A 22769-nucleotide genomic window follows, 5' to 3' on the forward strand; every position below is an offset into this window, starting at 1 on the left:
AGAGGTGGGCTGAGAGGATCCTTATGCAGCTCAACCATGGGAAAGGCCAAGTCCTGCAGCAGGACGAACGCAAAACACCGGGTGAGGCTGGGGGCGGCCCAGCCAAAGCCCGCTGGCACAGGAGGGCAGGATGGGCACCAGGGTGAGGGTGCCCAGCGACGCTGCTCACCACCCCCCGCCCCAAGATGCCTGAGGGAGAGTGCGGGGGGCGGGGGAAGGGCGGGCCACGGCGACACCCCCCAGCTGCCGCCCCTCCAGCAGGCGGCGCCGTCCGGCTCCGCTCCGCGCATGCGCGGGGGCCGCACCGCTTCGCCCCCTCCCGTCACCTCGCCCGGAAGCCTCCGGGTCCCCTCCGCGGCCGCCCGCCATGTTCGCGGAGCTGAACGAGCTGCTGGACGCCTCCCCGCAGCGGCCGGGGACGGTAAGAGGGAGGGAAGGAGGGAGGGAAGGAAGGAGGGAGGGGGGCGCGGGGACGCCGCGGCCGTGAGGGCCCGCGCGGGGCCTGCTGGGAGCTGCCGCCCGGGCAGCGCTGCCCGCCGGGAGCCGCGCGGTGCATGCTGGGAGGGGCGGGGCCCCGGCCGGCGGCGGGAGCGCGCTATGGCGGCGGCCGCGGCCTCGGCCTCTCCCGCCGCGCCTCACGGCCCTGCCCTACCCTGCTCTTCGCCCGGCCCTGGCTCCCCGCCGTGGCTCCGGTATCCGCCGCTACGGAGGGGACGGGCCCTGGCGCTGCAGCCCTTGGTGATCGCTGTCGTGATGTGAAGAACAGCAAAACCGGGGGTGAAGCTCGCTACTCAGCGCTCCTCCTCCGGGCCCTGTGGTGGTTTCCAGAGGTTTCTCGTCCTTTGGGCCACTAAATTGATTGAGTTCATCCATGCAGTTCTTGGGCTAATGAAATCACGCACTAACTAAACACCCTCGCCTTGTAAAAGAGCTGTGAAGTGGTTCAGGTAAAAAGTTAATAAAATATGCGTGTGTTACACATTATGTTTTTCCTGATGGATACTAGCTTAGATAATAAAAGCAGGTTGGGGATGATAATTTATTTTGTAAATCCTGAGTTTCCCCCTTCTTGTAGAGCTTATGATGTGAGTAGGGCAGCTTTGTCCCTGGGCTGGAAAATGCCGGGGAGGTAATTCCTTGTCAGCCTGCCCAGAGCAGGGCAGGGCTGGTCTGCTGGGAAAGAAATGCTGGAGAAAAGCTGGGAGAGCACTGCTGGGTAGAGAACAGGTCCTTGAGGCTCGAAGCAAACCTGGTAGAGGTTGTTGGCTAAGGCTGGCTAAGGCTCGGTGGTAGTGGTGTCACTCTCTGTGAAGGATAGACCAACACTGCTGTGTGGATTCCCAAGTCCCTGTGGGTTGACAATTGGGTTTTTAACCCGTGTGAAACGCTAAACGAAGAGCCCTTGGAGTTTGTTGGCAGAGCGGAGCCTGGGCTCTAAGGTGGGTTTGGTGGTGGAGCTGTGGGATGAGTGGGGGATGCTGACACCTGCAAGCCGGGTTTCAGAGGCAAGATGCAAATAGGAGATTCTGGAGAGCAAAACCAGAAGATTTGGCCTGAAGATCCTGCGTTTTGACTTGGCAGCCCAGGCAGGACCTGTCAGAGGAAGTGAACCAAAGGCTCCTCTGTCTGAGGAATTGCCTCAGATTTGTGTCGGCTCTTCCTCTCCCATCAGCCAGGGACTGGGACTTCCCACTGCATGCTCCAGGTTCCTTTTTGTCGCGTTGTCTGGCAGTCGTGTAACACCAGATTATGGCTGGCTGCAGAGCAAGTGGTGTTCCCGGGTGCCAGAGTTGGAAGATTGAATTCATACACTGTGGTATGGACTAAGCTGGTGGTAAATCATGAGTAGTCTTGTTTTGCAAGTTGCTCTCTACACCATTCAGTGTCACCGATTGCTGCACAGAGCAGTGCCGTCTGGGTCTGGGCTCTCCCCCTGGGGAGATGTGTTCTGTGGGGTGTGCTGAGATATCTGGCCGTGGCTGGCTGGAAATTGGTGTCCTGCTGTGCTTAAAAAAGCATCAGCCCTTCGCAAATCACTTCTTCACGTCTCTGCCATCCCGGTTTCTGCATCTCCACGGTTGGTTTGTGCCATTTTCAAAGTGCTGACAAATGCCTTCACTGCAGGGCTGGTAGGTGGATGAAGCTGCCGCCTGTGTGGGTGTATCTGACATGTCACTGCTGAGTGCTTGTGACACCCGCTGCTGCCCTGCCAAGGGATTTTGGCAGTTTCTAACAAGTAGCTGCAGCTTCTGCTGTGTAGCCTGCAGGTGGAAAGAGTGTGAAAGCAGAGTGTGGAGGGAGAGGGCTGGGGCAGAAGGGTGGAGAAGGTGCTACAAGAAGGCCTTGCCTTTGGAAGTGCTTCGTCCCCAGCAGCACCTCTCTGGGCTTGAGAAGGATGTGCAGAAGGGGGAACAGAATCAGACTGCGCATCTGTGGTGGCAAATCGAGGGCCACGGGGTTTCTGCACAGTGGCAAACAAGGTGGTGGTGGGGCCAGGACATACCTGCTCCTCCTCAGAATTCCTCTCACCTGGCAGCAAGGGGAAGCTGCCTGCTCTCAGGTCCCCCAGGGACCTGGTTTCTTCCAGCCAACCGCTAAACAATTTGGTATATGCCATCTGTGGGGATGGGTGCAAGAGGCGCGTGGACCTGCATGGAGACAGCGTGACCACAGGGGTTTGCAGGCCTTGGGAAGCCTCGCAGATTCCTGCTGGCTTGGCATGCCTTCCTCCTTGTGTCAACACGACTGGGAGAACCCCAGTTCCTGTATTTGTGTTCTGTGCTCGGGAGTTGGTAAAGGCTTTGGGGCAGTTCTGTGACCACAAGCAAGATGCTGGAGTTTCCCAGAGTTGTTGCCTTCCTGCCTGCCTACCTGCCTGCCTTTCTACCTGTGCCTTCCTTCCTGCCTTCCTTCCTGCCTGCCTTCCTGCCTTCCTGCCTGCCTTCCTTCCTGCCTTCCTGCCTTCCTGCCTTCCTGCCTTCCTGCCTGCCTGCCTTCCTGCCTTCCTGCCTGCCTTCCTGCCTGCCTGCCTTCCTGCCTGCCTTCCTGCCTGCCTTCCTGCCTGCCTTCCTGCCTGCCTTCCTGTCTGCCTTCCTGTCTGCCTTCCTTCCTGCCTGCCTTCCTGCCTTCCTGCCTTCCTGCCTTCCTGCCTTCCTGCCTTCCTGCCTGCCTTCCTGCCTTCCTGCCTTCCTGCCTTCCTGCCTTCCTGCCTTCCTGCCTGCCTGCCTGCCTGCCTTCCTGCCTGCCTGCCTTCCTGCCTGCCTTCCTGCCTGTCTGCCTTCCTGTCTGCCTTCCTGCCTGCCTTCCTGCCTGCCTTCCTGCCTGCCTTCCTGCCTGCCTTCCTGCCTGCCTGCCTGCCTGCCTGCCTGCCTTCCTGCCTGCCTGCCTTCCTGCCTTCCTGCCTGCCTGCCTGCCTTCCTGCCTGCCTGCCTGCCTGCCTTCCTGCCTGCCTTCCTGCCTTCCTTCCTGCCTTCCTGCCTTCCTGCCTGCCTGCCTGCCTGCCTGCCTGCCTTCCTCTGCTGCCTCTGGAGATGCACGGTTGGACATTTCCACCCCTGGCTAGCTGGGCACCCAAGCATCAGAAATGAAGAGTTTTGAGTGCTGCCTAAGCAGCTGCAGTGTGACAGTGAAGTGAGGGTTGGCAGGATTTAAAGGTTGATAACTGGAAGGTTTGACAAAGCGAAATACTGTATGCTCTGAATGATAACATCCTGCTGTGTGCTGCGCAGCGTATGTGGGAGAAAAGGAGAGAGCCTTTCGAGAGCTAGCAGGCGAGGGAGGGCGCTCGGAGTGGCATTCAGCCTGCTGTTGCAGGGGGCTGTTGCGGGGAAGAGGGGAGTTGAAGGGGATGGAGTCATGGAGAAGATAAACCGCAGAATGTTTGAGTTTGTACTGTTTGAACCCAAAGACTCCTCCAGGCTTAGCCATGGAGGATACGCCTCAGCGAGATGCTCACCGGGGTGGTGCCTCCTGTTGTTGTAATAGCCACAGAGGCATAACCTTTTTTTTTTTTGGGTGGGAAAGAGCTCTCTCTGGCTGAGGCAGAGCACGCTTCTCTACCCTGTCTTCTGCTTTGCATTCCCTGCAGACGTGTTCAATATTTGCTGTTCCATTAGCACCGCTTTATAACCCGTTTTAGGCACTGGGGAGCTGTCTCTGATAGATGGCTTGTGAATTGCCTATGGGTAGATTGCTTGTTGCTCCAAAAGGCTTTTTCTTTTCTTCTAATAGATTGGGGAAAAAAAAAAAAAAAGGCATTGATAAGTTCTTTGTGATTAAAAGCAGCCCTTCTATGATTTGTATTGATTAAAGAAACATCTTGACTAAGGTTTTAATGGAAACAAATGCCTTGATGAGACTGGTACTGGTAACAAGCACGTACTGATGAACGGAATTAATTTCCTACGTGATCAAAACAAGGTGTATACTTTGTGCAGAGAGCTGTGCTCCAGTACACAGATTCTGATGATAAGGTTTTGTGCTCAGAACGTGGCGTGTTTGAGGTAAGCCTAGAACAGGGGATGGGGAGGGCTGTTTGGGGGCAGCACAAGCAGCAACTGTAGCGGGGCTGCCATTTTAAGCGCACAGGCGATGATGGCCATGGCAGTGGGAGAGTAGTCGAGGAACAGAGTGGGTGGCTGTTGTCCCCCTGCCATCTGTGCCACTTGGAGTAGAAAGAAGATGACTGTGAGTTGGAGAAGAGGGGGATGAAGCTGGGAGGTTGAGATTGCTCACAAGCCACCCATGACAACGGTGCCCAGCTCCAGGGGCAGAAATAGGTGTATGCTCTGGCTGTGCCGGCACTGGAAGGCGCAGTGCTGCTCGTTGGTGTCCTCTGCAGCAGCCGGGGTGTGAGGAGGTGGCTCTTGGTGGGCGCAGAGCGTGGGGGTGACGCGCGGAAACAAACTCTACAACTCGGATAAACTTGTAAAGCAGGTATGTTTATTCCGGCTGGGGTGCAAGGGGATTTCTCCACAAAGCTTGCACACCGTCTCTGGCAAGTAGCCAAATATTTATTACACCAAAGCATACATATTCATTAGGAAAGGCCGGGTTATTACAATTAGTTTGGGGAATAGGTGTGATTATTATAATTATTTCTTGGCGCTCATTTGCATAGTCTGAGCATGCGTAGTAGAAATAGGGTGAGGGTCTTTGGTGGTCTTCCTCACGGTGTCCGCTCTTTCCAGGGCATGCGCTGTGAAGCAAAGTCCAGGTGTCTTCTTCCAAAATCGGCGAGATCATCCTCCCTAGATAACATCTCTGAGTCCTTTTGTTCAAGTTAAAGTTTGCCTAAGTGCCCATTGAGGGCTTTGAGCCTGCTAACAGTGAGTTATCCTTGTAATTCATACCCCAGGGCTACCTGCTTCTTTCTTACCATAGCCAATCCTCAAACTATCTGGGTAAGCTACACTGAATCCACACAACAGCCTGGGCAAGCGGGATTCTTAGGCAACGTTCAGAAATCATCATATGTTGCTATAAGTAAATAATTTGCAAGGAAAGTGGTCATTTCTCTGTATCAGGGGTCCAGCTGGGGTCTCAGACTAGCACAAGGGCTTTTAGCTGGTGGGCATGTCTTGCAAAAAGCAGGGAATTCCGCATCTTCTGATGCCGCCCTGTGGACTCTGTCCAGAGGAAGCGCTGCCATCCCTTTGTAAATGGACATGTGGTTGGAGCGCTGCTTGTCCACTTCTTTCTCTGACTAATACCTGCAGAATTTCCTCTAGCCTGAGCAGACATCTTGTTGACCAAGATAGAACTGGAAGCACTTTGTGCCCTCATCTTCCTCTGTTAAGTTATTTTGCTTCTTGTTTTCCAGGGTAAATTCACACTCCTGCGAGACACCAGGACAGATGGCAGCTTCCTGGTGCACCATTTTCTCTCCTTCTACCTCAGAGGTATGTCAGCAGCAGAACTCTCCAAGGCAAGGGTTTGCCTTTGCCTGATCCTTGGAGGTTCCTTCAGTGTAAAGTGTTTCTATGTGAGCAGAGGCTGGTTTTGCAAAGCGTGAGGCATCCTCGGATTAGCACAAAGCTTTGGGGTCAGGATTTATGGATCCCAGTCCTGACTTGTTCTTGGTACTTGCTCTGTCTCCTTAGGCACATCCCGTAATGTCTGTGCACCGTGTTTTGTCATTAGTGTGGTGAACATTATAAATCACATGGGCATCTGAGAGTGAGGGGTTGATTGTAATTTCTTCACTAGCTAGGTGTTTTGTAATGAGATTAAAAATATCAGGAACAACTGGCAGGTAGTGAGTAGAGAAACAAAGAGCCTGGCAAGTTGCCTAATTGCTTTTCTGCTAACTGTTTCACCTGTGAGTAACCAACCAGCCCCTGAGGAGCGGGCGCTGGACTCATGGACTCCTCCAGTTTTCTGCTGGCAAAGCAGCCAGCCCAGCCAATCTGGTACCTATCAGACTTGAAGCTTAGCTCCGAGTGCTGTGCAGGTGGTGGGGCTGAGTGCATTCTGCCCCCCATAACTGCCACTTCCTCAGCTATGGCTTTACCCCATTTTTAGAAATTGTTTTACTTAAGCACAAATACAGGCTGGGTGATGAGTCGATTGAGAGCAGCCCTGTGGAGAGGGACTTGCAGTTACTGGTGGATGAAAAGCTGGCCATGAGCTGGCAACGTGTGCTTGCAGCCCAGAAAGCCACCCATGTGCTGGGCTGCACCCAGAGCAGTGTAGGCAGCAGGGTGAGGGGGGGGATTCTCCCCCTCTGCTCCACTCTGTGAGACCCCTCTGCAGTGCTGGGTCCAGCTCTGGGGGCACCAACAGCAGAAGGACACGGACCTGCTCGAGCGGGGCCAGAGGAGGCCATGAAGATGCTCGGGGAGCTGGAGCACCCCCCTGGTGAAGACAGGCTGAGAGAGTTGGGGGGTTCAGCTGGAGAAGAGAAGGCTCTGGGGAGACCTTAGAGCGGCCTCCCAGGACTGCAAGGGGCTACAGGAAAGGTGGGGAGGGACTCTTGATCAGGGGGTGTAGGGATGGGATGAGGGGTAACGGTTTTTAAACTGACAGAGGGGAGATTTAGATTAGATGTGAGGAAGAAATTCTTCCCTGTGAGGGTGGTGAGGCCCTGGCACAGGTTGCCCAGAGCAGCTGTGGCTGCCCCCTCCCTGGAAGGGTTCAAGGCCAGGTTGGACGGGGCTTTGGGCAACCTGGGCTAGTGGAAGGTGTCCCTGTGCCCATGGCAGCGGGGTGGGACTGGATGGTCTTTAAGGTCCTTCCCAACCCAAACCATTCCAGGATTCTATGATTAATGGAACAGAGTGAACCTGCAGGAAAGCCCGTGGAAAGCAGATTATTAACAGTGTCAATGGTTCAAAGGGACAGCCCTGCTGAGGCACTGCCTCTGGGTCTGCCTGCATCCCCCCACAGCTCTGCTGACGTGCTGACCTGCAGCACTGTCCTGGGAGTTGCTGCACGGAGCTGCTCGTCTGTCTGGGAGAGGTCTCACCATCCCTGTGGGTGCGCAGCACTTGGGGATTATTCTTGTGTCTCAAGGCACGTGTGCTTGCTGTCACCCTCTCATTTCCACTCCAGGGTGACGGTTACTCTGGGTCTGTAGCACCACCGTGTTGTCCGAGTACCTGTTTGGTGCTCAAAACTTTTGGGAGCTCCCGAGGGGTCAGTGAAGGCTCATCTGGGACCCCGGACTTGTTCCACTTGAAATCCATGTCCCGCTCTCTGGCAGGGAGAAACAAATACTGATTTGGTTCATACCCAAACCATAAGGCCAGACTCTCACGTGTCAGGTTTTCCAAAATCATGTTTTAGTGAGGTGTCTTTGTCAAAATTGCTTGTTCTGTGTGTTTTTCCAGTCAAGGTCACTTGCCCTGTGAGAGCCAAAACAGGGATTTTTTCATTTCAGTAGTTTGTGTCATGGTTGGCCATTGGCCTCTTTGCAGTAATATCAGCAAACAGTGCCACAAGATCCCAGGGCAGGATGGCATGAGACAAAAAGGGGGCCTCCTACTTTTTTTATGTCATCTTTTTCTTGTCTGTTCTCTTTCTTTTTAATCTGGCTAACATTTTCCCTCATGCGAAAATCCTGTACAAAGGTGAAAATGGAAAGCCCAGCCATGAGCAAGTGAGGGGCTGCCCAAACCTGTCTCACTTTAAGACCTTTCCAGACAGATTTGGACCCTGGCTGCTATGATTGATGTGCTTTGATAATGGCAGCTTGAAAAAAACCAAAATGGTAACGTGTCTTTTTGTCTTCTCACCCAGCTGGCTGTAAGGTTTGCTTTGTGGCCCTGCTCCAGTCCTTCAGTCACTATAACATCGTAGCACAGAAGCTGGTAAGTCTCTTGGCATAGGTTAATAATTACAGGTCCAGGTAGTTTCTGTTGGGTGGAGAGGAATGAGAACGGGGAACAGGACTTGCATGTGAGCAAGTGTTTCCAGATCTTGATGGGGACGGTCAGGATCGGTGCTGCTGTGGCAGGGGATGGAGAGCCCTTCTCGCTGGAGAAGGGATGCGATATAGGGCAAAATCCTGGCTATGAAGCTCACTGTGAGGGCCCCGCTGGGCTTTGCCACCAAGAGGGCAGAGTGCTGAACGGCTGCTTGTTTTCTTTGTGCTTACAAATGTTTTCTGGAGATCAGCATTCCCCAGACAGGCCCAGACTGGTAGATGTAGTTTCATGAGTGCTCTGGGGAGAAAAATGCCATGGTGTCTGTGTTCCTCGGGCCTCTCTGTACGCCTGCAGGATGCACTGGCTGTACAGCACAGGAGCTCCTGAGGTGACTGTCCTCTGTCCTGTGGTTACATTGTGATGAAGTGCTTTGGGCTGAATGACCTGTAGATTCAGAAGGACACCTGTATGCTTCTTTTGGCCTCTGGGCCAAGCCATCAGTTAGAGCAGTCTGAGGAGCCACAAGCTCTGAGTATGTTCTTACAGATTTTCTTCCCATGGTGAGTCAGGCAAGGATTATGTGTACCCTGAAACGAGGAAACAGAGAAACAAAGTAGGCAGGGACATTCCCAGTGTCAGCAAATCAGTCTGAACTCTGGCTTTAAACTGCATCTGTCAGCTTTTTGTTCAATGCTCAGATGTTCAATGCTCTGACTGGGAAGTCCAGGTGACCTTCCAGGGCCAAAGGGATGAGGGCTTTCATTGGTCCTCCCTCCTCTGGTGCTGCTGGAAATCCCCGCAGTGCTGCTGCTGCTGCTTATAAAGACTTTCAGGTGTTGCAATAACAGTGTATTCCCCACTGTAAATGTGGGTTGAGTTTCAGTGCTTGCTAAACAATTGTATTTTATTTACTACTCGGTTATAACTTGGCTTTTATCTTTTAAAAGGAGATCAATGGTCTGAGAGCTTAGACCTAAGGTAAACAAAATGGATGGAGCAAACGAAGCATTTCCACCTGGAGCTTTAACTCACAGGCAGATACTCAATCTGCAATTCCCCTGCAGAGCAGATTCCCCACTCTGAGCAAACCAGCCTCTGCAAGGACTGAATCGTTCTGGCCTTTGTGTTGCAGAGAGGAGGAAATCTTGGGGGGAACTTGCTAAGTGGGACAGGAAACGGGGCATAGCAACCGGTGTAGGTAGGAGATTCAGCTGTTAAATATGGGATCCTTGCCTGCTCTAAAAGCAGAGTCATGTTTGTTGGTGTGTTTCCTAATGTGGTGAAATTTCCCAGTGCACAGCTTGTGCGTGCGCTTTTAATAGGTGCTGTTGTCATCTCCCTCGTGGGAGAGTCTGAGAAGGGAGAGAACATGAGGATTAGCTGGAGCACACGTGCGATGCAAATTGAAATGATTTGCTGTCTGATGCTTCCAAAAAAAGGTTACTGATGGGAAGGAAGGTGATAAGAAGAACAATACAGCTTGCCCAGGGGAGTTCAGAGAAGCGATTACATTTGCCCGCAGCAGTGAGCTGTCCCTGTCCCTTTGGTTTCAAGTCTGAGTCAGTCTTACGTTATAACTTCACAGGTGCCCGTGTGGTCAGTTCTTGTGAATTCTCCCAAAGCTCTGAGGAGTTGGAGGTCGTAACACCAGTTCTTTATGTTTCCATAAGATATTGTCTTTGCTTTAATCCTTCTTCGCCTGAATGAACACATCAGGCTCAGTAAAGGTGGGTTTTGGCAGCATAGTTTCGCTCGTAGGCTTGCTTAAGAATTTGCTGCTGTAGAGACCAGCTGGGATGTCATTTACGTGGCTGCAGCAAACCCTGATGTCAGGCAGTACCCTGAGCTGTGTCACGCTGCAGTTAGGTGAGCTGCATGCTTCACCAAATCACCGGCTGCTCCCCTTCCCATCTCCTCTTCCTCGGTGGCGAGCGAGCGTTGACCAGGAGAGTTGCAGGGGGTCGGACTGTTGTTCCTCTTGGAACTGCGTGGAAGAATCTGGCCCGTGGGCAGCCACCTGCATTATGTTATTCCATCCGCAGATTAAATCTCCCATGCGTAATCATTCCTAGCAGATAATGCACTTATGAAAGACTGCAGTTGGAAGAGCTTCATTAACTCGGGATGCTCCTGTTTCTGCTGGGAACAGGGTGTCCCAGACCTGGGAGGGAGAGTCCCAGAGCCAGGGTCGTATTATGCAGCCTTTACAGCGATCTTTTGTGGATCTGGCCCTTGTAGCACCTGAGCTATGGTGATATACTGAGTATTTATACATAGTTGAAGTAATGCTTACCTCACGTGCTCCTTCCCCACAGTGTTGCCAGGTCTTACCAGTCCAGAACCAGTTCCTTACACGTTAGCTAAATGCAGTGATGTATTTTTACTTGCTGGAAAAAACTTCCCTGGATGTTTGTGCCTGTGCTGGCTCTACAATATTGGCTTCACACTTTTCCTTTTCTGCAAATCCCGATCTTTTCATGAGGATCTGCACTTAATTTTAAGGGATGGTTAATGTTATTTGTCATGACCTTGTAGAGAACATGCCGGGCCATAGCAAGGCTAATGGCACCAGGGCAGCTTGCCAGATTGGTGCTCCCACCCTCATTTGTCCAGTGTTTGTTTTGTTTTAAAAACGTATTTGTCCCCATTTGGTCTCCCCCTTGCCTGCTCCCCTGCTCCCCTGTCCCCTGCCACAGCGCTGAGATCACAGGCCAGAGGCCATCGCCTGGTTCTCTCTGCTTTCCCCGCAGGTAGCTGCACTAGAGAGGAGACCTTGGCCAGTTGCCTGATCACAGATCGTCGCACTTTGCACCACGGCTGTGTTTGCTGTTTGAGCTAATGACCGCTGCCTCGCACGCTCCATTACTAGTTCTCTCCTGCAAATATTTTGCTTTCCCTTATGAAATGGCCAGCGGCGAGCGGCGGTTCTGGTTTGAAGGGACGTCACTGCTGGCAGGCCGGTGGGCTGCCACGCTGCCCGGCTGGCAGCATCCCGGACCGACGAGAACAATCGTGCTCCGTTGTGGAGCTCGCAGCTCCAATCACACCGAGCTGCTGTTTCAGAAGCATCTCTGGGTTTGATCGATAAATGACAGATTGCCAGAGATGATGTCTGTGCGCTGCCAGTGATAATGGAGCGTGGTGCTGTGAGATAATGAAAGCTTTCAGGGCTGATAATACACGCTGTTTGGGTGCTGTGCAGCACTGTGGCTCTGCAGGAGGGACCCGTGTAATGTCTGTCGCAGTCAGGAAGGTGCCGTTGGCCATTTTAAGCACTTTTTCCACCATCTCTGAGCTGTCCTGATGCTCCTTGTGCTACTTCCAGAGGTTACATCGGGCAGGCTGCTAGCTGGGAGACAAGCAGAGGTTTGCTGTGGCAGATGACTACGGTGGGGTGAGTCCAGGTCTTTGATGCTGTCTCTTTGGGACCTGGTTCCCAGTTGGAAAATGGGACTGGACTTGCTGGGTCCACCCAGGAACGTCATGGCCCCAAGGGGATCCAATTCCTGGTCTGACCCACAAGCACACTGCCCCAGGCTGCCTTCCTCTCATGCTGTGGCCCTTCTCTCTGTCATCCAGGCAGTCCCTGGTGTAACAGCAGCAAGCTGCTGGGTATTTTAAAGAAGGGAGACTGTTTCCTTGCTGATCTGAAATACAGAGAGTTTGTGTGTGCAGGAAGAAATGTCTGAAGCAAAGTTAAAATCAGTTTCTGAATTATTGACATTAATAGCGAATTTCGCCACTGCTGTAGCAAAAATTTCAGCAAGTGCCGAGTCCTGTGGGCTCCAAAAATTCACAAGGGGATGAGGTTGGTGAGACTGCTGTGCAACCCAGCCCCACTTTAGGGCACGTCAGGTATTTGCCTCCTGTTCCTCGCTCCTGGCCTGCCACATAAAGGTTCTTCTGTCCTCGGGTAGAAATTTTCCATCGTGTGTGCTTGCAGTTGCCCAAGAGGCTTCCCTTAGCTCTCCGTTCCGGCCCTGCTTTCTGGCACAGTTTTAGTGAGCAAATACCACCTGCAAATGCCGAATCTCTCCACCCACAGCCCACATCAGGCTCTGCCGGGCTCGGGACCGGCAGGAGGTATGGCAGGGAGAGCAAAGTGCCCTGTGCTCTGCAAGAGTCCCTTTCATGGGAATTACAGCTCCTGGCTTGCCTGGGAGAAGGGGAAGAGAGAGGAGACAAAGTGGATTAGGTGAGGCAAGAGTGTGTGGCAACACTTGCTGGTTAATGCTGTTCCTTGAGAAGGTATTTGAAAACAAAAGGGATATGTCCAAAAATGCTGGCTGGTGCCTTGCCTGAGGCTCTCCTTCCTGCAGTTTGCATGGTAGGTGGGACCAATTTCCTCCCAGAAGCATGTGTGCAGGACCAGGAAAGGGAAGGGCAAGCTGAGGGCTGATTTTATTAAAAACTGGATCTGAGGTGGGCACATGTCAGACAGCCTTTGGCTTGGAGTAGCCTCTGCTTGTCAAAGTATCCCCTGGCCGTGATGGAAGACGCTGCCTCCGATCTGTTGGTTTCTAGTTGATGTAGACAGTGTTTTCTGGCAGCAGCCCTGATGAATGGATCCCTCCCCCTCGCATTTCAGCTGGGAGGGAAAACAGTGGAAATCTGTCTTTCCTCTCATTAGGACTGAACGTGTGGCAACTGATAAGCCTTGGAGGAGCTCAGGGTTAATCTTTGTGGGAAGGACCTCTTCCTTATCTACCCAGGCCTTCTCCCTGGAGGTCCTCATGTGGAAATGCCACGCTCACAAAGCAGCTGGGCCCAGCCCCTTGTAGGGATTGTCTCATTGATCAAATGCTTAAGATGTGACTTTACAATCTTTTTTTTTATATAACAAGAAAAGATAAGAAAAGGGGCACTTACATTTTCATGTCAGAATAACAGAAAGGTTGAGCAGATGAAACACAGGGGTAGAAGGCAGAAGTGGACACCGCTTTGCTCCACCTCCCTCTTGTGTGTGAGCCAGGAGAGCACGGTGGCTCTCAGGGCTGTCGTGAGGACTGGGAAATGCTTGGAAAACCTCCAAGGTCTTTTCAAAAGGTGTCGGGACAGCGCCAAGCACAGCGCTCTGTTCAGTGCTCGAGGTCCTGGGCGAAGAGTTTGTATGAGCCTTCCCCTTGCTGGGCGACTCAGACTGTGCTCACATGTCCTGCAGCTCCCAGCACGATTGCTTAGGAAATAAACAAAAATCTGTATTTTCTGTGATGCTTAAAAAGTTCCTGGTCAAAAGCACCAGCGCTGCTGACTGCTGTGTGCCTTTTCCAGTGTTCAGGCAGAAGCCAGTCCTGGCTTAAGGTAAGGGCTCCTGCTCCTGCCCTAGGAGTTGCCTCTGTTCCTGAGCAGTCCTGCTCAGCCACCTTCTTTGGAGGGTTCAAAATCTCGCAGCATCCCGAAGGGATGTCTTCTCTCGGGGAATATGGGAACTGCTTTCTCAGGATCCTTGTTTCTGGTTCCCTGCCACTGGTTCTGCCTGTCAAGCAGTACTGCATTGAGCTAAACCTTCCTGAACTCTTTGTAAACCATCTATCTCGCCATCTTGTCCACCTACCTGCTGCGTTGCACAACAGCCCTATTTCCAGGCTGCCGAGACGCTGCGAATCTTGGCGTTAATGCTCCTTGGCTCCATTTTAAGAAATCACAGTCCCGTTGTGAAATGTGGGAAGCAACCCACACTGGATAGCTGAGCAAATTTGCACTTCTTGCTGGGAAATGCAGTTTGGCCGAGGTCTGAAGATAGCGCGCATGAGATATCTTTGTGTGATTGTGTTGGTAACAGGCACTAAATTTTCTCTTGAAAGGTGAACCATTGCAGTTACCTGTAAGCTGAGGAGCTATAGGATGGTTGGCGAAAGTAGCCCTTGCTGATGAAAGAAAGGAGGATGAGTCGGAGTAAATGAGCTAGATTTCCAGTTGGGGTCTTCTGCATGTCTGCTGCAACTCTGCCAGGGCTTTCTCCGTTGGGGCTGGATGTGCCCAGCATGTGGCTCTCAAGGTCAGCCTCATGGTGAAGCAGGGCTGAGAGCTGGAAATCTCTCTCAGCTTGAGTCTGAGTCGCGGCCCCAGGCAGTTTGTTGTGGTCCCTCCTTCCTTCTCCAAAGGGGAGTCAGGGCTGAGGCTGCTTCCCGTGGGAGCCCCGGCCACGCTGTTCTTTCCTGGTGTTGTGAGAGCGTCGGGGTGCCTAGTCCATGGTGTTCTCCAGATCTGGGCCGTGCCTCGCTCAGGTGAGTGGGTTGTGCTGGGGAGTCGTTATTGCCACAGCGATGATTTGGAGATAGTGAAAACCAAAGGCTTTCACCATCCAAGAAGGGAGAGTGAAGAAATTGCTAACAGCAGGGTCCTTGGGGCAGCCTGGAGAAGCCTGTACCCATCTTCTCCCTGCCTCTGGATAGGAAGCTGTTTTTTTCCCCTGCAATGATGCTGTCTTCCCAGGAGCAATTCCAGGATGTTTGAGCCCCCAAATCACAATATATATATTTTTTTTTAATCTCTTGGCAAAATACAGGACAGCGAATGTGTCCGCCAGTGTGTGTAACAGAACCACCCATTTCATCCCCTGTGCAGGACTCGCTGATGCACTGATGTTACTAGCACATTTAGATAAGACTTGATAAAAATCGGCTGTCGATCCACTTGGTTCTGTTTGCGCCCTTCCTCCAAAGCTGTTTACTCTACAACATCGTGTTTTCCTCTCTCAAGGGAGTCAGTCTGACAGCTGCCAAAGAACGGGGACAGCTTATCTTCTTGGAAGGCCTCAAGTCCTGCCTTGACCTCTTGTTTGGAGAGGAGGAGCAGTCAGGACAGCCTAGTCCTCTTCAGTTTCTAAGGTAAACCTGAGCGGTTGGTGGTTCTGCTGGGGCTCAGCAGGGCCCCCGGCACAGAGCGTTTCCCCCCTCACGTCCCCTGCCACTGCAGCCAACACCAAGAGCAGCAGCGAGGTCCACAGCTGAGACCCAGCTCCCTTTGGGCTTCCCTCCGGGGCCCAAGGGCTCGGTAGCTGGACACCTAAGTGAGGGGGAATGCCAGCGCCGTGCACATTGCTGTGCTTGTCCTGCCCTGTCTCTCCCTGCTGCTCGGAGAGGGATTCTGTCCCTCTTCTCCAGCATTTTAGAAGAATTTCAACCCCCATCCTCATTGCCAAGCATGTTACAGGTCTAGAGAAAATTTATTTCAGCACTCAACAGGTTTGTGTCAAATTTTTATTTGGTCCAAACAGTTTTATTCCTTTAATTATTCTGAGTTTTATTCTCATCCAAGAGAACAGTGCTGCTTTAACCACACTGGCTTTCATTTTTATTCCCACTTCACTTTCTCCATGTCCCTGATGATTTGGTAGAAAAAATCCACCAAGGGCTGTTAAATTGGAAGATACCACCTCTGGGTCAGGCAGCCTCTGGGCAAGGACAACCATGTACTTGCTCTGTTCCTGTATGCTCCTGGCTCTCTGCTGTTTCAGACTCATGCTGTGGTAGGTGGGCCTTTGGTGAGACCCAGGGCAGGGACTGAAACCCCACATACCCCTGTGCCGTGGGACCATGCAGACCTTCGGGTCCAGGCGAGTGGGTATTTGTTGGAGTGTGGCAGGATCAAACACTGGACAGGCTGGAGAAGTGGGCCCATGTGAATCTTATGAAGTGCAACAAGGCCAAGGGCAAGGTCCTGCCCATGGGTCGGGGCAATCCCAAGCACAAACACAGGCTGGGGGATGAAGGGATTGAGAGCAGCTTGTGGAGAAGGACTTGGGGGTATGAGTGGATGGAAAACTGCCTGTGAGCCAGCAACGTGCACCCACAGCCCAGAAAGCCACCCGTGTGCTGGGCTGCACCCAGAGCAGTGTGGGCAGCAGGGCGAGGGGGGGATTCTCCCCCTCTGCTCCGCTCTCCTGAGACCCCCCTGCACTGCTGGGTCCAGCTCTGGGGGCACCAACAGCAGAAGAACACGGACCTGCTCGAGCGAGGCCAGAGGAGGCCACGAAGATGCTCAGGGGGCTGGAGCACCCCCCTGTGAGGACAGGCTGAGAGAGTTGGGGGGTTCAGCTGGAGAAGAGAAGGCTCCGGGGAGACCTTGGAGCGGCCTCCCAGGACTGAAAGGGGCTACAGGAAAGGGGGGAGGGACTCTTGATCAGGGGGTGTAGGGATGGGATGAGTGGAAATGGCTTTAAACTTCAAGAGGGGAGATTTAGATTAGATGTAAGGAGGAAATTCTTCCCTGTGAGGGTGGTGAGGCCCTGGCACAGGTTGCCCAGAGAAGCTGTGGCTGCCCCCTCCCTGGAAGGGTTCAAGGCCAGGTTGGACGGGGCTTTGGGCAACCTGGGCTAGTGGAAGGTGTCCCTGCCCGTGGCAGAGGGGTTGGAACTGGATGATCTTTAAGGGTCCCTTCCGATCCAAACTATTATCTGATCCCTGGAGCAGGGCGGGAGGGTTTCACTGCACACAGGCAAGCAGAGGAGCAGTGACTGCAGGGAAGTGTAGGACCTGATGACTGTCACAGCAGTGTGGACATCAGGGAGGGTGCAGGCTGGTGTTCCCCACGTTGGGTCAGTGGGTGAGGAGGGGGACGCACAACTTGCACGTGGGCTGAGCCCCTCGAGACCTCCTTCTTCTCTTCTAGTGAGGGAGCTTCTGACCTCAAAGCCTTGTTTGACTTCGTCCGGACGTCCCTGACTCCCGCTGGCAGTGACTCCTGGAAGGGGCCCGTGCTGCTGGTGGATGACCTCAGCGTCCTGCTCAGCCTGGGCGCCACGCCGGTGGCGGTGCTGGACTTCATCCACTACTGCAGGGTCGTGGTGTGCTCCCAGCTGAAGGTACTGCTCCCTCCGTGGGCAGCGTCCTGTACGCTACGTGTACGGAAGAGCCTCTGGAGCAGAGCCTGGCTTTCTTTTTCCACCTGTGCACGATGAGGTTTTGGAAGGCTTTGGCTCTCTAAGACATTGAAGTTGTTGCTCTAGGGCCACACTCAGGGAGTTGTGTTAGTCCTTGGAGTACCTGTGTAGGAACTGGTTTCCCAGGAGGTGCTGCCCAGAGAAGGGCTCGGTCTATCCCTGACCTGTAAGCCTGGATTTGAGGTGTAAAATACAGTTTCTTAGAGCTCCTGGCTCTCCAGAGATCTCTACTCATGCCCACGTTTGTGTGCGTGTGGGAGGGCAGGGAATGAAGTGGATTATGAAGGTAGCGAGGGCTTGATGGGTCTCGCAGGAGTCAGAGGTGAAGGACCACTTTGAGGGAACACGAGACACTGCTTCCACCAACCTTCAGCGTTGCTCTGTGTTGCACTGGCTGGTTTCTAAGGACGTGTGACGATGCAGCACTTCTACAAAGATCTCCCCAGCAATGTGCTAACTTCTGAGAGCACCGCAGCCAAAAATCATTACAGTCACATCCATCCTTTGCTATTTACATTGCAGCATCCCCCCACCCCAGCCACTTCTCTCTCTGCTTGAGTGAGAAATAAAAGTAGATGGTGTCAGGTTTTGTTATCCTGCGCTTCATATGGTGCCAGGGTGTTTGTGCTGTAAATGCTGACAGGGGATGTTCTGCTTGCTGAGAATATTTACCTCCAAAACAGCTAAAGAAGATGATAAATCGTGCTAACACATTTCTATTTCCGTCTAAGATGTTCTGAAGCTTTAAAATACATTTTAATTGATTGGGAATTTCATGTTATTTTAAGTCCTTGGTGACCTGCATGGGCTGAGGCAGAGACTCTTGGGATGTACTTTTAATAGAGCGGGTGTTGCGTTGGGGAGCTCTTTGCTTCTTGCCAGAGCTGGGAAGGTTCGAGCACCGCAGCTCTGGCTGTGGCCGTTCGGCCATGTCTTTATTTAGCTGTTCTGAATTCACTCAGTTGCCGTTTGCGTGGCCTGACAGACTGGTTTAACTAGACAGCTGTCTCGTAACAAAGGCTTGATGTATTTTTAGGCTGCGTATTATGTATATGTGTGTGTATGTAAATACAATATATATACAGCAAGCTGTTTCAGAGTTTTATATATGTATCTGCTGTTTATTTTCTCAGTGGACTTTAGCTCGGAACCAGCTGCCATGCTGGGGGATGTCTAAGTAGCTTAGTTAGCAGGGCATTTGTGCAAGCTCCTCTTGCTGTCTCCCCTTCCTTACCCTGAGCGGATTAGAAACCAGGCAGGGGCTCATTGCTGTCTGGTGCTCTCCTTCCAGGGAAACATTGTGGTGCTGGTTCACAGCAACGAGGATTCAGAAGACGAGGAAAACGAACTGGTTGTGAACTCCCTGTGTCACCACAGTGACCTGATCCTGTGGGTAGAGGGGCTGGCGACCGGCTTCTGTAAGGATGTTCATGGGCAGGTAACGCATGGGAAGCATGGAGAGGTGGCACACATTAGTGTCCCACACAACACTGCCTGCAGGCCCGAGGGAAGGTGAGACGCATTTCATCTGCCCCATGCGAGACCAGCCTGGTCTGCAGCGCGTCTGAGGATTAAGGAGTGGCCTTGCTGCGGTCACCAGGATCTGCTGGAGCACCCGGGCTCTTATGGCTGTGACTCCACTTCTGGGGGAATATTCAGGGACATCCTGCAACCTGGGGGCTCCCCCATCTCTGGAAGCTGGAAGGGGTTTATACAGCAGTGCAGGCTGTCTCCTGCCCCAAGATGACGGGAAAGAAAAATAGCTAGTTCTTGGGAAGCTTCCCTAAACTATCCTGTCCTGATCCCAGCCTGGCTGGGAGTGATCTCTTCTGGGCTGGGAGGGCAGCTGGGTTGTGGGGTCTGATTAGTGCGTGGTCTCTCATCGGGGGCTGCCACCGAGGGGGCTGGCTCCAGCTGTGTGATGGTTTTTCTATCAGTGATCCCCCTTCCCTGCAGGCCAGCAAGAGGCGTCAGGGGTGAGGATGCTGTGACTGGGGCAGCCAAAGGGTTGATCTTTCTGTTCCTTTCCCTTTGCAGATTAAAATAATTAGGAGAGTGTCCTTGGAGCTGACAGCGGAGAAGGATCTCGTCCAGGTCTACCAGTATAAGATCCAGGACAAGAACGTCACCTTTTTTGCTAGAGGGCTGTCAGCTGCGGTCCTGTGATGCTGCGATACTGTGCCAGGCTGTGAGAGCGACGCGAAGCACGGCCGGGGAGGCTGGACGTGCCACCAAACCAGCCTGGCTGCTTCACCAGCGCCTTCCAGGAGCTGTGCAGCAAACCGACCCGGGAGGGAAGCTTAAACGCGTGTTGAGCTGCATGCCAACGAGGGGATTAGCCTGCCCAGAGCTCGCTGCGTGCCTTTGTCCTCCTCCCACCCTGTTCCCAGTGTACGCAGGCCGGGAGGAAGAGCAAAAACTTGCAAGAATGGCCCTTAGAGCGTGTAACTACAAGCAGGGGGGATGCCCCGCGGACTGGGCGTGCCTCACCTTTTCCGGTGTGTTGGGGCAGGGCTGTGCCAGGCGCTGCTAGGTGGAGGGATCACCCCACCCTCCCGCTGGTGATTAATGAGATGACACAGTGTGGGTGGAGGCGGGGATGTTCTGGGAGCGTGTTGCAATCCTTACCTTTATCCCAGCTCTGGCACGGGAGAGATTTGCTCAACTCCCACCTGCCACACAATTAAAATACCTATAGCTACCTGTCTAGCCCCTCACCTTGCTGCTGTAAGACCTAGAGGCTGCCTTGCTTGGTCGATACCTTGCTTTTTTTGTTACTTTCCCTCTTTTCACATGAAACCCCTGTGCCCGTGTGTGTCCGTTTAGCGTGCGGCTTCCCAAGCTTGTCCTTCCTTGGCTTTGGGCGTCAGACAGACACTTGTGCATGAGCCTCTGTCTCAGCCACTGCTTCCCGATCACAGATCATCACTGGCACTGTGTTGACCTGCCTGTGTTGAAAAGTTGTTGGGGGCTAATAATCACTAATTTTAATTAGATAAGGGTGCAGTCATTAAGTAGCCATGGATCTCTCTATGGGAACCGCTCCCCACAGGCTCCCTGGCAGGGGAGAGAAATGGGCATCTCCCAAGCCTGGGTGAGGAGATGGCTTTGGGGCCCCCACGGACAGTCCCAGGAGCAGAACTCAGACCCAGAGATCTCCTGGTAGATGCTCTGGCTGTAGTGGGAGATAAATAACATCCCGCATGCTTGTGAGAGACAAGAGCCACCTGCCGGGTCCTTTAAAGCTCCAGAGCCGGGGTAACAACTCTGGCAATGGGATGTGTTCCTGCTTTTTCCACACAGAAACGCTCAGTGAGCTGTCCTGCCGCGGGTTTGGTGCAAAGCACCGTACCAGGTGCTGGCAGAGGCAGGCTGGTGGCTCGGTCTCCTCCCGTGTCCCACGAACCCTTAGCCAGGTGCCAGCTGTGCCTCGTTGGGGTAACACGTGTTTCTTGGCTGCCAGCCCAGTGCTGCTGCTGCCGGCCCAGCCCAGCGTGGTGGCAGTGCCTGGGGGATGATGCGTGGTGGCAATCTGCAAGGGGAGGACGAGGTGACCAGTAGATCTTGGGGAAGGGAGCTGCGGCCACTACAGCTGCTTAAAACGTGCCTGTAATGGGCATATAATGGTGTGTAACTGAAGTAATACCTGTCTGGTTAGCTTCCCCTTGGACACATCCCAAACATCCCTGCTCCAAGGCTCTGCCTCCCTCCTTGGAAATCGGCAGGGTGACCGTGTGACGTTGCTGGTGGCTTTTGCCTGGTTTTTTCTGCACTCAACCCATGCCTGCATCCAAGCGAGGAACCAGAGGCTGCCCCAGGCGCGGAGTCGGCCCATCCCCAGGACTGGGCACCATGCGGGAACCAGCACCCCAACCCCCAGTGTCCCCATGCAGGGGGATTTTTCCCCGGGATCCGAGGCCCTTCTGAACCTTTGTCCAGAGAAGGGCAACGGAGCTGGTGCAGGGTCTGGAGCACAGGTCTGATGGGGAGCGGCTGAGGGAACTGGGGGGGTTTAGTCTGGAGAAGAGGAGGCTGAGGGGAGACCTCATGGCCCTCTGCAAGTCCCTGAAAGGAGGGTGCAGAGAGGGGGGATGAGTCTCTTGAGCCAAGGAACCAGCACCAGGCCAAGAGGGAATGGCCTCAAGCTGCACCAGGGCAGGGTCAGACTGGCTCTTAGGAAGGATTTCTTTGCAGAAGGGGTTGTTGGGCGTTGGAATGGGCTGCCCAGGGCAGGGGGGGAGTCCCCATCCCTGGAGGGGTTGAAGAGTCGGGTTGACCCAGCGCTGAGGGATCTGGTGGAGTTGGGAACGGTCAGGGTGAGGTTCATGGTTGGACTGGAGGAGCTTCAAGGGCTTTTCCAACCGAGATGATTCTGTGATTCTCTGAATGAGCTGCTCTTTGCCTGCACTGTGCACCAGCAGCATGTGGGAGATGCCTCCTGGAGAAAGGGAGGTGAAACCTGTGGTGTCTTCTGGTTCATGGTGAGGATGGAGAGTGTTTCTTCCATCCCTGTGCAACGTCCAGAGGTCACATCTGCCATCAGGACGTGAACGCTGGAGTCTGATCTGGCAGTTCTGAGCCAAGGCCACCCGGCGCGGCCGTGATGGAACTGAGACCTTGCTCTGGAGCTGACGCTGCGGGAAGGCAGTGCAGGAAGCAGTGATGAGGAGGGATGCGATTGATGGCAGAACAGCGTGGCCTTGTGCAGGGTCAGCCCACATCTGCGTGCTTGGGGCCGCTGCGCTGCGCAGCTTGTGTAATGCTGTGTCTTGACTGATAAAGCAGGTAGGATTTGGCCTGAGGTCTCTGGTCTTCATCCTCTCAGCCTTGGTGGGAGCAAGGCAACAGCCAGGGCAAGGCCCAGCAAGGCTGGGACTGGTGGGGCTGGGACTGTTGCAAAGCGTCAGAGCCTGACGGCTGCAAGAAAGGCCCTGGAAAAGGCCAGTTTGTGGGGGGTGCTCAGCCCCAGGAGATGAACGACTGGGGCTGCCTTTCCCCTGTGCTACTTCTGCTCCTTCCCTGCTTCTCGCTCTGGTTTCCCACCAAGACCTGTCTTCTCAGGGCCGCTCTCCTTTCTGGCGCTGCCTCTTTCCTCGCAGGGCTCCCCCAGGATTTCAGGAGCGCTGCTTGGCAGCCGGGAGCCGTGCTGGGGGTGCTGGGGGTGGCTGCCGGGCTGGCAGCACTGCCTGGGGTGCCTTCTGCCATCCCGCTCCACCCCCTGTCCTTTGCTGCTGGTGTCGGGGTTCCTCCGCACCAGCGGAGGGGGAAAAGACACTAATGACTTCGTTATCTGAAAAGCAGATTCGTGCCCGGCATGCACTAAACCCGTCTTAACACGCTCAGGAGAGATGCTGTATTTATTCAGGCCTGGGTGCTCAGTGGACTTTTCCACAAATCAAGCACCAACAGCAGGTTTTCTTGCTTCTATACACAAAAAACAGAGGTTAGTCTTTTTCCAGACACGCCTATTAGATACAATTGCTTAGGGATTAACATACAATTATAACATGGCTTACATA

The 22769-nt window shown here is 53.6% G+C and overlaps 1 protein-coding gene across 5 annotated transcripts; it reads left to right on the forward strand.

Annotated features, from left to right (window-relative positions):
• The first annotated feature begins 286 nt into the window (after positions 1 to 286).
• On the forward strand, positions 287 to 22051 carry ELP6 (elongator acetyltransferase complex subunit 6). 5 transcript variants are annotated; one of them, XM_074844740.1, is made up of 7 exons: positions 287 to 421; positions 5822 to 5900; positions 8239 to 8309; positions 15069 to 15196; positions 16980 to 17172; positions 18542 to 18688; positions 19288 to 22051. In XM_074844740.1, the coding sequence occupies exons 1-7, from the start codon at positions 368 to 370 to the stop codon at positions 19414 to 19416; spliced, it is 801 nt and encodes a 266-aa protein (XP_074700841.1). In that variant the 5' UTR covers positions 287 to 367; the 3' UTR covers positions 19417 to 22051. The 5 variants fall into 5 exon arrangements, with proteins under 5 accessions (XP_074700841.1, XP_074700861.1, XP_074700852.1 ...); XM_074844760.1 differs by lacking the exon at positions 8239 to 8309 and having other exon boundaries at positions 288 to 421; XM_074844759.1 differs by lacking the exons at positions 287 to 421; positions 8239 to 8309 and adding an exon at positions 576 to 947.
• Positions 22052 to 22769: the final 718 nt, after the last annotated feature.

Source organism: Strix aluco, chromosome 1 (assembly GCF_031877795.1).
Source record: "Strix aluco isolate bStrAlu1 chromosome 1, bStrAlu1.hap1, whole genome shotgun sequence".
Classification (NCBI taxonomy): Eukaryota; Metazoa; Chordata; class Aves; order Strigiformes; family Strigidae; genus Strix; species Strix aluco.

What these genes read in the sequence shown, in the direction of transcription:
- ELP6 (XM_074844740.1), top strand. Translation starts at nt 368, where the DNA reads ATGTTCGCGGAGCTGAACGAGCTGCTGGACGCCTCCCCGCAGCGGCCG. An exon ending in TCTCTCCTTCTACCTCAGAG is followed by an intron (nt 5,901 to 8,238) that starts GTATGTCAGCAG and finishes CTTCTCACCCAG; the next exon opens with CTGGCTGTAAGGTTTGCTTT. An exon ending in ACATCGTAGCACAGAAGCTG is followed by an intron (nt 8,310 to 15,068) that starts GTAAGTCTCTTG and finishes TCCTCTCTCAAG; the next exon opens with GGAGTCAGTCTGACAGCTGC.